The following is a 13,606-nucleotide window of genomic DNA, read 5'->3' on the forward strand; positions in this document are numbered from 1 at the left end:
AGCCATAAACACACTCTTGAAGCATTTGGGTAGGGTGGCATCATAATACTGTAATCCTGAACTCACACATGGGAATATGTCTCATTAAATTTTCAGGATTTACTTCTGAATGAGCACTGATGAGACTCCCCATGATATGCAGTGCTATAGCTCAAGTGTAAAATATGTAAGTTATGTGACTGCAGCCAAGATCAGGGTGATGGAAAACTATTTGGAGTAACTTCTTGAAAGTTTCTGAGCTGAGTAGGTTGCAAAAGTTAAAGGCTGATGATAGTTTGGAAAAGAAGGATTTTATTTGTCAAACATGGCAACAAAAAGAAAAGAAGATGCTTATTTTATGCTGCCTTCCCACTTCTACAGTCTCTAATTTCTGAGGTTCCTTCATAATTTTTATCCTTATAATTCTATGTTGACAAAGAGGTGACTAGTGTACATATTCTGCTAAATTATTTTTTGCAAGGTACATGTAGAAATTCAAGTTAAATGTCTGCCTGTTACAGTCCAGTAACAGAAACTTCTAGCAAAAGTAATAGTAAAATGTTTATTATGGATTCATAACTTTTTGTGCCAATTGGTGTCTGTCTAGCTCCTAGATTAACTGGGAGCCAAGGTTCTTTCTGGCTTGATAGGTTACAGACTTACAGTGATTGTAAATTGCATTTCATTTTAGAAGCACACACATGTCCTGCTGTTATATAAAAACGATCTAGTTCCTCCTCCTTTCCTTTCTGCTCTTATACCATGGATAAAACAAAGGTACTCTGAACCCCTCCATTTTTGTTTGCCCTGTTACTTGTGCATTCCTTTTAAAAAAATAGACATTTCCCCCTACATGACAGCAGATATGGTCTAGATCAAATCATAATTGAAAGCACTACTCAGTATAATTATATGATTCTTCCCCCCCCCCCCGCAAAGTGCACACCTGCTTGCTGTAACCTGAATACATAAATTTTCACAACTCAGAGAGACAGGTTTTATTTTTATCAACAAGTTACTTTGAAAACCTTTCATATTAGTTTTACAATTATCACAGGCATCCTTCAGTCTTGCTAGACTATGGTAATGTGCTATGTATGGTGGACTTTGGTGCTGTATGCGAAGCTGGAGTGTCCTCTCCAGAGCACAAAGCCTGGGTAAAATAATATGGAGGATAGGCTATTACCCAAGCAGCAGATCCCCCCTCTCCACGTTGCTGAAATGATCCAATGGAAAGGCAAGAGCCAATACAGCTAGTTCCAGCAACGTCACAGGAGTTGGCAGAACGACACGAACTGCCTCCGGGACTCCAGCTCCGGATTTTGCCTCAAGGTTAACTCCTGAAGCCTTTTCCATCAGTGGATATAGCTACAAGGCAGTGGAGGTTTGAAATCTGAGTTTTCCTTTTCCTAGATGGGCTGCCTTCCCGGGCTGATGAGCCCCACCTACCCGGTTTACAATTATATCATAAAACAAATAATTATTTTAGTTACATACCTATATCCTCAGTCAGAGTTGGAAGATGAGGATGATTGGGCCTCTCTCATTTTCATATATTGCTATTAATAGAAAAGTATCTTACAACAGTACTTGCAACACTATTTGTTGGAATATTCATAAGCTTATTTTATATACAGTGGTGCCTCGCTTGACGACGTTAATCCGTTCCAGCGAAATCGCTGTAGAATGAAATCGTCGTCAAGCGAAAGTAAAAAGCCCATTGAAAGGCATTGAAAACTGCTCAATGCGTTCCAATGGGTGAAATACCTCAGCATCTAGTGAAGATCGTCCATAGGGCAGCCATCGGAATGATATTTATCATAGAAACACAATATTAAGTAAAAAGATAAAAAATAACCATTTGAAGGATATTTGGAGAGAATTGAAAGGTGATGAAAAAAGTTATACTTATTTTTCAGTGGTACATAATACTCTAGAATAGATCATATATTTATATCTCAAGATTTAATTTCTAAGATAGTTGATACTGAAATAAACCCTATTAAAATAACAGATCATGCATTAATGTTAATAGAGATTGAAATAAAGAAAGATTATAAAGACTCTGAAAGGTGGAGAATCAATAATAATATTTTGCAGTACCCAGAAATAATAGAAAATATAAAGATGGAATGGCTAAAATTATGAACAATAAATGAAACAGGAGGTGCTAAACCAGGCCTGTTGTGGGACACAATGAAAGCAATCACAAGAGGAATAACAATAAGAGAATCGTGTAGATTAAAAAAAATTAAGGAGAGACGTGAAAAAATTGGAAGAAAATTTGAAAAATTTAGAAAATAATTTTTTTACAGAAAGAGATAGAAGAATTTTATTAGAAATTCAGGCTAAGAGAATTAGATAATGTAGAAATAGAGAAAGTTCAAAGAGATTTGATGTATTTAAAGAGACATTTTTGAATTTAATAACAAAAGCTCAAAATTGCTAGCTAGAATGTGTAAAAATAAAAGAACAAAAAATTCATTTGGGATAACTGAAGATGGAACAGATAAGAATTGTAAGATAATGAAAGAAAAATTGAAGATTTTTCACAATTTTTTTCAGAAACTGTATAAAGGAAATAATGTAAAAAAAGAATGTATAGAAAAATATATAAATGATAATTTAAAAACGAAATTATCAGAAGATGATAAAAGAATATTAGAAGAAGAGATCAATGAACAAGAGATTGCTGAAGTTATAAATAAACTAAAAAATGGTAAAACACCAGGCCCTGACGGATTGGGTCCAGAATATTATAAACACTTTAGTTCCATTCTGATACCTAAGTTAAAAATGTTTTATAATAAGATAATGGAAGGAGAGACAATACCTGTTTCATGGAAGCATTCATTAACGATTCTTATTCTAAAACCCAATAAGGATCAAACAGATCCGGGATCCTATAGACCCATATCTTTAATAAACCAAGATGCTAAGATTTTTACCGCTATATTGGCAAATAGATTAAATAGATTCATAGCAAATTATATTAAGGAAGACCAATGTGGTTTCATTAAGGGTAGACAAATGGATAATTTAACTAGATGAGTTTTGAATATTATATATGAAATAGAAAAATAAAAAATAAAAGCAATGATTTTATCATTTGATATATTTAAAGCCTTTGATTGTGTTGAATGGTCAACACTAAAACTTCTTATAAGAGGTTGGGGATTTGGTAAAAAGTTTAGAGGGGTTATAGATCAATTATAGATAATACTTCAGAAATAATCGTTAATGATGGTTTAACGGAAAAGATCTTTCTAGGCTGAGGCACTAGACACGGCTGCCCACTTTCATCAATATTGCTTTGTATGGTTATAGAATTATTAGCTAGCGGAATAAGAAACGATAAATCAATCAAAGGAACAGGTAAAAATGATACAATTAAAATTAATTTGTTTGCTGATGATTCCTTACTGACTATTAAAAATCCACTAGAGAGTATGGAAAACATCAAAAACCATTTAGAAAAATTTGGGGAAATAACAGGTTTAATGATTAATTGGCAAAAATCACAAATGATGGTGTTTAATTATAATATACAGGAACAAGAAATGTTTGTGAATAAATATAGTGTTAAAATGTGCAGTCATATCAAATATTTAGGTATATAGGTAGAACAACTCAAAAATTAAAGGAGAAAAATTTTAGTAAATTAAAAAATGAAATTAACGATAAATAGCAAGAGTATGCCAAATTGAAACTATCATGATTTGGGAGAATTGCTAATTAAAATGAAAATATTACCGAAGATTACTTTTTTATTTAGGATGCTCCCAATACAATTAGAAGAAGAGGATTTTAAGTATTGACAGGGATTAATTAATGGATTTTGTAATCAAGGCAAAAAATCTAGAATAAATAAAAGAAATTGGTATAAGGCTCAAAAAAAAGGAAGTTTAGGTATGCCTAATGTTAAAAGTTATTATATAGCAAACCAGTTAAGAGTTATTGGAGACATTATATACAATAAAGAAAAATTAATTTGGTGGGAGATGGAATCTTCAGAAATAAATGGAAATGCTGAAGGATACTTGTTTAATATAGTAAAGAGAAGTTTAATAAATCAGATGAAAAACCCTTTTTAAAGAAACCTGTTAAATATATGGAATAAATATAAAGAGAAGTTTTGTCCCTCAACTTCACCAGTGACTGAGATAGAACGTTTTCCTACAAATTTAAAGGATTTAGTAGAACTGTTTAAGAATAAAAGGGATGCAAGACTGAAGGACTGGATGGGTAAAATGAGATCAAAGGAGTTGATTATGTCTAAACTTCAAACTAATAAACTATCATGGTATAATCTTATTCAGTTAGACACCTGGACAAAGGATTGGTTGAAAGCTAATGGCAAATGTAGAGAACTTACCAAGTATGAACAATTTCTGTCATCACATGAAGATATGCAAGATACAATTTTAAAAGGAATAGTAAATAAAATATATAATATAATTTTGGAACAAGAGGAAAAAGAAAAATTAATTTGGGAAAATGATTTAAAAATAGAAATTAAAATAGAGGATTGGATAAAAATGTGGAGGATAAGAGTCTTAAGATTAATGTCAACAAAAATAATGGAAAAAAATTTAAAATCTGCTTAAGGTGGTATTTGACTCCTGTAAAATTAAATATAATAAATCCAGCATACCCCAAAGCATGTTGGAAATGTGATGAGGAAATTGGTATGTATTTTCATATGTGATGGGAATGTAAAGTGGTTAAGAAATTTTGGAAATTGATTTATAAGGAAATGTGTGATATATTTGCTAAAGATATTGATTTTAATGCTAAAATTGCTTTATTGTCAATTTTTAATAACACAGATTTGGATGATTACTCGAAAGAATTACAGTGGTGCCCCGCATAGCGACGATAATCCATGCAGGAAAAATCGTCGCTATATGGATTCGTCGCTATGCGGATTTAAAAAGCCCATAGGAATGCATTGAAACCCCTTCAGTGCATTCCTATAGGCTTAAAACTTACCTTTTAAGTGAAAATCCTCCATACGGTGGCCATTTTGGGCACCCAGTAAGCGAGGAATCCGTCCCTGTTTTACTTGGCGGCCATTTTGGAACCGCCGATCAGCTGGGGAAAAACATTGTTATGCGATAATCGGTAAGCGAAACAGCTTACCGATCATCGCAAAGCGATTCCCCTCATAGAAAACATTGTTATGTGATCGCAAAAGCGATCACAAAAACATCGTCGCTATGCGGACTCATCATTAAACGGGGCGCCCGTTATGCGAGGCACCACTGTAATTACCAATTTTATGACAAGTGCTAGAATATTAATAGCTAGATTTTGGAAAGACAAAAATGATATTAAAATAGAAGACTGGTATTGTGAAGTGTAGGATATTGCATTAAATGATAAATTGACTATTGAACTTAAAATAAAAAGAGGGGAAATAAGTTCTAACAGTTTTTATGATATTTGGGGTAAATTTGTGGAATTTGTGTTAGTGAAAGGAAGGGGGAAAGCCTCTAAAGAATACTCAATACAATTTTGGAGAGGTAGTCCGTAATAAAATATTATTAAATGGAGTCCCGTGGGTATGGGGTACATGTTAGAATTTAGTGTATAATAAGCACTATTATTTGTATTTTTTCTGTATTTTTGTTGTTACATATGTGTTTTTGGTGGGGGTTTTTTGTATTATAAAATAAAAAAAAACGTATAACTTACATTGCTCACGATATTGCTGTGCAAGTTCTGACATCAATTCCTTTCACAGTTTCTAATAGCATTTTAACACCATGTTTTTATTGTGAATCATATTACATAACCCAGTACGTTTTTGGTAGTGTAACATTACAGTTAACTTATCCAGAAATAAGAATCATTCAGTTCGTTGGGATTTTTGTGAGAAATTATATATAGGCTTGCAATATAGGCCTGCAGTCTCTTCCAAGCTTAATTGGGAACAAGATCATCTGAACTCAGCGGATTTCTTAAGAAGATTGGTCTGGACTATAAAACTCTTTATACATACTTCCTGTTTTATTTGGAATGGATCTTGTCCTTGTCGAAACTGGATTTAGAATTGCTATTTGGTTTATTTGGAATGTTTCTTAATTGTATAGTAAAATTGCATTCAAGGCAATACACACACCAGAAAAATATCTTGTCAGATAGACTTAAATTTAGACTCAGCTGCATTTCACTGTGTATGTATGTCTTAAATTAAATAAAAATTCAAAAAAACTTTTGGAAAAGCAAATTAATTATTCATTTATATTTTGCTAGGGCTTCCATGTGAAATGTAAAAAGAAAAAACCCTTCTCTAACTTCTTTTCTATGGTCTCATTTTAAGCCTATGTATACCCAATTACCTTTAAATAAGAGAAGCCAGAATGCTGTTGTCTTACACAGTCACATACTGTAAGCTATCCTGCTTTGTTAGGCTAACATGGGCAGGTTAGCGGATAGCAAGGCAAAGAAGATGACTGCATCTGTGATTGCGCATACATACATGGTTCTTCCTGAACAGAATTTTGGCCGAAGTTTTTATAGCAAAGATAATGAAAACCCAAGATCCCTATTTAAATAATTAGGATAGATTCTTCAGGATGTTGAAAAATAATTTGAGCCACTTGCAATTCCAGCCTCTGGAATATTTTAATTTCTGTTCTTCCCTCCAAGCAAATTGCTTTTTTAAAAGTATACATGTTTTATGAAAGATTCACCAGCATATCATATCCAAAAAATGCTCTGGGTGGAAAGGTATTAGAATAAGCATTTTGAAACGGACTATATACAGAAGATTTTAGTTCATGTGACAGAGCAAAAGTGGTAATGAATTTCTTCCTTTTCTTTTTAGATTCTGGACAATCAGGAAGTCCGAGTCACAACGATCCTGCCAAGAATCCACCAGGTAAAAATTCTTTCTAGGCCACTTAAAATTAAACATAGTTGGAAAAGAGAGATCATATACCTAATATATATAATTGATCCCCAACCTATATTGGGCTGTCAGAGATAAGTGTAATTAGGAGAAGAAACAGGTAAATTACTTTTTGTGAATTGAGAAATGCTTCTGTTGTTGATTAAGATTTAATTCATTGCAAGAAAATCTTAAAATTCAGAGGGAAATGAGACAGAACATAAAGAAGAACCGCCAAATGCACCACATTGCTAAAAGTATCTCTCATTTTATTATTTTGATTTGTCATGAAGAATAAAATATTATTTTCAAGTTTGTTACAGTGTCCCTGTGGTTTTGCTTTCTGTGCATGGTTAATAAAATGTACACAGTTTTCATAAGTACTTATGAACAAGAAACCATTCTAAAGCTCCACTGGTAGTGAATTAGAGTCTCTCTTTCCTTTGTGTGTGTGCTCACATAGAGAACAAACAAATGATATTGCACAAAAGATAGTACCCATGAATGTTTTATTTCCTAAGAAAAGGGTCCAATAACTCATTTCATCTTATAACAAAAATATATTGGTCAACATATTTTTAAGGCAAAGTAACTTTAAATTTTAAATATAATTGCTCCAGGTTGATTACTATTAAGATAATGTGTACTATATATGTTAAGCTGTTGCATGCTGAGTTAAAGCATTGTTTTGTCCTGCCCAGTACTGTCTTCTCTGACTGGTGATGGCCCTTTTACCTAATAGTTCTAGCTGCCAACGTAATCCAGAAAGCCCTGTTGCATGCAGTGGACTTCATCCATCCTTTGTTGCATTTCCCCATAGAACAGAGATAATAGTGGGGATTCCTTTCTCCCTATTCTCCTCCCTTGCAAAAGATTGAATGGGCTTAGAGAATAGGGGATGTTCTGTGGTGAGTCCTTTCCTCTGGTTCAAAATTGGTCTATGGTATGGTGGAACATAGTTGTGGTTCACAAGACAGCAATGAAAAATGGAGTACATGTGCAGTCATCATTTCCGTTGATGTTTCCCTGGTACATGAACAAAAGGAATATTTGAATTTATTTTACCCCTTCTGAATGGGATGCATGTAGATACAATATGTTCCTCAGGGAACTTTTAAAATAAAGGTTTCAGCTGTAGCCACGTGAAAAATGATGCCCATTCAATTGTTTGATTGTCTGCTACAAAAGATAAGTTAGCAGGAAAAGATGCTGCAAGAATGCAGAATATTTTTTTCTGATGGTTCGAGAACATTTTTTTTCTCTTTATAAAACATAGGGATGAACTCTTCATAATAAAGATGCTCAATAGAATAATCAGAAGTCTGAACAGATGCAGGCTCCTTCAGCTTGGTTCCCTTGAAGGGTTATCTAAAGAAAGTTGGTTCCCGCTGAAACCCCATTCAGGCTTCAAAAAATAGTGATTGTTATTTGAAAAACACCCATGGTGAGGAAAGGAGAAAGGAGTGGGAAGTGAACTTACATGACTGAGGACTTCATTCTAGTGCACTTTTAATAAGAGTCTCTCATTGTTGTTTTGACAAAGGATGATGGTGACTTCTCGTTCCCTCTTTCCTGACACTACAATTGTTCACCTAAAAGGCTTAAATTCATTTTCAACCATTTTAATCCCATTGCTGCTTTACATTTCTTTCCAAAACAGCTCTCTGGATTTGATACACTTCTTTCCATACAAATTAACCCTAAATACTGAGGTAGGGAAAGAGAAACAAATTATACTTCTTTCTTCCAAAACTAGATGATGATTCTCTCCTTCCTTATAAATAGCTGTGTCTACCTTTCTGGAATTTTGCATTTGTTAACATTTATCCATTGGGGACCCTGAGGAATAAGTTTAATACTTTTTGAATGGCCATCAGAGAAAATACTCTCCTTGCATAGAAGTCTGTGTTCCTAGTAATCTGAAAGCAGCTTTAGTAGTCCCTGAAGAAGAAAATATCCTTGAAACTGTCTTCCCCCTTTTGCCTAAAAATAAGAAAGGATTAGCAATTCATTTTTAAAAGACAACAGTTTAAAGGTACTAAGCACAAAAACTTTATTCCTGTCTGTCAGTTATTTGGCAGGTGTAGACACTTCCTCAGGAGCTACTGTGCCTGAACATTTTCTTCAGTTCTGACAAAGAGAAAAACAAGTTTCAGTTTCAGAACCTTTATTGGTATAGAGTACAAGAGAGTGAGATATGGTAAAACATTAAAAAGCATATATGCCAAATATGCAAGGGGATACCCAGATGACATTGTTAGGGCTCAATGGTGTGTGACAGCATAATGTGATGCCTCTGCATGATGGAATGGATATATCTGGCTGTTGTCCTTAATTAGTGCCACTCAGCAGGTGCCAGATTTTATCCGGGTCACCCGAACCATAGTTGGAGAAAAGGAAGGGGCTCAAGTATTGCAGGTGGATATCTTGATATCACATACAATAAAACAGCATGTGCTGCAATGATTCAACCACTTGCTGGCCACAAGGGCGCACTCTGAGCTCTGTGGGTAATCCCCTAAATCTGCCCTGCACCAAGTTGGAAGGTGCAACATTGCACCTAGCAAGAGTGAATACCCAGCGGTCCTGGGGATGATCTAAAAGATAAAGATAATCTGGTCTCCTGATATGGGAGAGGGGAAGCTGGAAATATAGTGGAGAGCAAATCTTTAGTGCACCACTGTGCAGGATTTGCCCCTCAGTATCCAGGACTCTCTTTTTGATTATGTGGAAAACTTGGGATGGGGGTATTGAGGCCAGCAGATCTGGTGACAACCTGAGAGTCTTGATTTTCTTGATGAATAGGGCCAGATCCTTTGGAAATACATTGTCAGAAAGCAGTGCTTGAAACAGGATGTCCTGGGCTGAGAAAAAAACAGATTCTGACCCAGTATTTGAAAAATCTGAGCCAAGCCAGGGCCTCAAGCCTATGCTGGCCAGCTTCAAGGCATAGAGTCAGATAAGAAACACAGTGAGGCATGCCAAAGATTTTATACAGAAACATTGATTGGACCCTTTCCATAGAGCTGTGAAATGCAGGCATCCAGATTGGGACACCATAAAAAGCTGTCTCAAAACAAGGTTGAGACGTTCATATTTCTTGCACTGCAACCCCCCAAATTTGATGGGAGTTCCCCCAGACAGAATTCTTAGAACTGCAGCCAAGAAATCTTAGTCCAAAGAGGGACTTTTTCAGCGTCACATGTGGACCTTGTTAAGCTATCAGAGTGACTCTTTGCCTGTGCGGATGGGAAATGCCTGTGAATGGCTAAACTCCAGGGATGCCACAAGAGATTATTGAATACCCTTTACAGAACCTAATGGCAGGGCGGATCTGATTTAAATACATTTGATTAAGATGATAATTTCTATCACAATTTAAATTTAAAAGATTAGGGTATAGTATTTTATTATTTAAATAAAAATATTTTTAAATTTAAATCATGATTTAAATGAATTTTTAAAATTGGTTTTTACCCACTGTGCCTAATATACAGAAAGACTATCAGTTTCTGAGCAAATTCTGGGGGTTGCAGTGCAAGAAATATAAAACTCCCATGCCTAGTTAAAATCATTTTTGAATTTCTGTTATTAGTAGGAGGCCAGGGTCCTCAGATTTCTGAATCTTGACTTGTTTTTTGCCTTGAGATGAATGCCTGGTTCTGAACTGGCCAAAGCAGAAGCTGACTATTTTCCAAAACACTAAAATTATTTTCTCTACATGATCAATTTACTGAGCAACGTCTGCTCATTATTTGAACAGTAAAATGTGTAGAACTCAAAAGGTACTAGATAAGCTTGATTGCTTGTTGTTTACACTGAGTTAGTTCTGTACATATATGCATGAATGTTTCTCTTCCTGTTCTCTTCTACATATATTGATGCCTCTGGAACTTGTAGTTAAGAAGGAAGTAGTTGCCATATTAGAAAAGTCTGTTGTAACATTAGAGTAAAAAGGTGAGGCCCCTTTCTGCAAAATAACATCAGTGACATACCACCTTACAGCACCTTCAAGACTAATTTATTTATCTTAATGCCTTTAGTCCACACAAGCTTGTGCTGTAATAAAATTAGTCTTTAATGTGCTACAGAAGCTTACTTTGTGCTCTTTTACTTAAGCATGTTGACGTTATTATGTCTCAAAATGTGATCACTTGTTCATTCTGCCCTCCCCCAGCCTTGAGTGACTGTGAAAAGATGAAACTGTATTATACCTGTTACATACAGCTATGACCTCACCTGTCCGTCACTGGTAAAGCTGTGAGTCATCCACCAATGGTGTGACGGAGGGTGGGACATAAGTGGTGGAGCTGTTGTATAAATGGGAGTGAATGTGTGTGAGAGATTTTAGATAGGGACTGATAAGGCTTTGATAGGGCTTGGATAGGGTTTAGAAAGGAGTTAGGAGATCTGTGATATATTGTGAGAGTCTGTGTATGCTAGTGCCGTTATTATAGTGATTTAATTATTATTTAATTATAAGTGATTTACCATTCCTTTTATTTGTACCCAATAAACCTGAGTTTTTATTTTGAATCATATTTTGGCCTGAAGCTACTTATTTGAGGGAATGGTTGGTGGCAGTGGAAAAGAAGAGTGATTTAGAGTGACGTAGCGACCCCCCTTTGTGAGGTAGAGGGAGGCCGTTACAATACCAACTATACCAACTACTGTATATTTTAGACTTTTCCTTAAATTTCCTGTTTTTGCAATTCCATTGTATCCAGGCAGTTATCATTCCTTTAAAAAAAAGCTGTGGCTTCACCATTAACCGGTACTTGAGTTCCAGTAGCTTATTCGAGGGACCAGATTAGAGATGTTGAAGAACATCTTAAAAGTGCACACGTAGAATCATCTGTCAACACTATTTTTATATGGGCTCTCTGGTTAAGGTAGATTTTTAATAGGAAGTGGTTTCCCTTCCTCCCTCCCAAAATAGACAGCATCCCAAGCTATAAAACCTGTGGCAATAAACAAAATCAAGCAATCCTTGTGTAACAGACAATGTTGGGCCCATTCTTCCTTAACTCTGCTAGCCATGATACTGACATGTTCTCTCATCCCTCCTTTCCAAAGTGGGAGCCCAAAGAGCAAAGCCACTTTTGGTGTCGCTCCCATTGGGCAGCAAACACAGAAGCAAGGACCCTCCTTGTCAGTAGCCTAGGTTATATTCCTTGCTCCAAGAAGCAGGTTGGGATGTGGAAATGAGAACAAAGTTCTGAATTGCTTCAGTAGGTGCCTAGTTCAACAAAGACATAGGGCTTCTGCAAGAGTCTTTCAGATGGGGAGTGAGCGGCAATAACTAACTGCGTGGAGCCCACTCACTCTGTTTCTTAATAGATTTTCTGAGTACTTCTATTGCTGTCCTTACAGAGCTTACTGGCAGTCCGTAGAAAATGTAGATAATGGAGAACTCTGGAGTGCTATATTTTACTTTTAGTTTTTAAATTGTGAATATAAAATCATATTTGCTAACTGTCTACTGATAGCAATGTATCAGATCAGACCTTCTTCCTGTCTTACTCAATATTGTCTACTCTGACTGGCAGTCGATACCTGCTGCTTGATATTTAGCTGGAGATGCTAGCTATTGAACCTGGAGCCTTCTGAATGCAAAGAGGCCGTTTTGCTACTGAACTATTTTTGTTCAGCGATAAAGCATCAACTATGTTTCAAATTTCTACCTGCTAAAATAACACTGTCAACCAATGCTTCCCAGTAATTTTTTAGGATATAAATTGAATTTCATATGACGCATCAGATGTAGTCGTAAAGCATTACTTATGATGCACAAAGCATCAAACAGATTATTAGATACACAGGAGAAGGAATAGTGGAATGAAAGTTGGTTCCCTCTGTACCTGGAAGAATTTGCTTAACCTGTCTAACCTTCACTGCTTCTGGAATATGATTCTTGATGTTTTAGTTACTCTAGCTATTCAGTGTGGATTTGTAAATGCTAAATTGAGAAAATAACAGTAAGTCATGGCTTATTCTACTGTTTGTTTTGGAAAATCTGCTTGGAAAATACTAATGCAGTGTTCCTAATCATTACTTGCTTGTTTTTTCAGTAACCTTTATTTCTAAGATGTAGCCTGTATCCTTGTTGCAAACTCAGAGCACTATCTCCCTTATATGAGTAATAAAACACAAGGTTAAAACATGTTCTGTAGTTATGTCAATAATCCAGTGACATTGTTCATACTAGTCATAAATGTTATAAGCAAACTGATTGTGCCCCTCAAGCCTATGATACATTTGTAGGATAGTCTTTGTATTATGTTTTCTGCACCACTGAGTAATATACAGGTCAACACTTTCTGAAGTAAAGAGAAATTTGCTTCTTGAGAATGGCAAACCATTTTTATGATTCAGAATGAGAAGCATCTAGTTTCATTTAACCTATATTTAAAGGCTGCAGTACACTTTTGATGAAAAAAGGTACAGTAATATATACCCCATCTTTCATTTCCTTGTGTTGCTACAAAATAGCAACTGTGCAGTGCTCCATAGTCAGTTACAAACTGACTTTGCCCCCCCCCCCCCGAATGATTGCTATATGTTTGTAATTCATTGTTCAGTGAGTATTGATGGCCAGATACTACATTCTGCAAGATCAAATATGAGAATTGATTACAGACAACAAAACATTGTCCAGTTAGGAACATAGTTTCCTAGCACAGTTGTATGACTTGATTCTCTTGTCTTTCCAAGTCACAAAAGAGATAACAA

General features: G+C 35.3%; 1 protein-coding gene across 29 annotated transcripts in view; it reads left to right on the top strand.

The window, feature by feature from the left end:
- NFIB (nuclear factor I B) overlaps positions 1 to 13,606 on the top strand; it is a 446,840-nt gene that overhangs the window by 335,995 nt on the left and 97,239 nt on the right. For all 29 annotated transcript variants that reach the window (XM_078384958.1, XM_072992103.2, XM_072992104.2 and 26 more), the window contains exon 3: positions 6,812 to 6,865. In XM_078384958.1, coding sequence (XP_078241084.1) covers positions 6,812 to 6,865 — 54 coding nt within the window. The remainder of the gene's footprint in view (positions 1 to 6,811; positions 6,866 to 13,606) is intronic.

The sequence above is a fragment of the Pogona vitticeps genome, chromosome 2 (assembly GCF_051106095.1).
Source record: "Pogona vitticeps strain Pit_001003342236 chromosome 2, PviZW2.1, whole genome shotgun sequence".
In the NCBI taxonomy this organism is placed as follows: domain Eukaryota; kingdom Metazoa; phylum Chordata; class Lepidosauria; order Squamata; family Agamidae; genus Pogona; species Pogona vitticeps.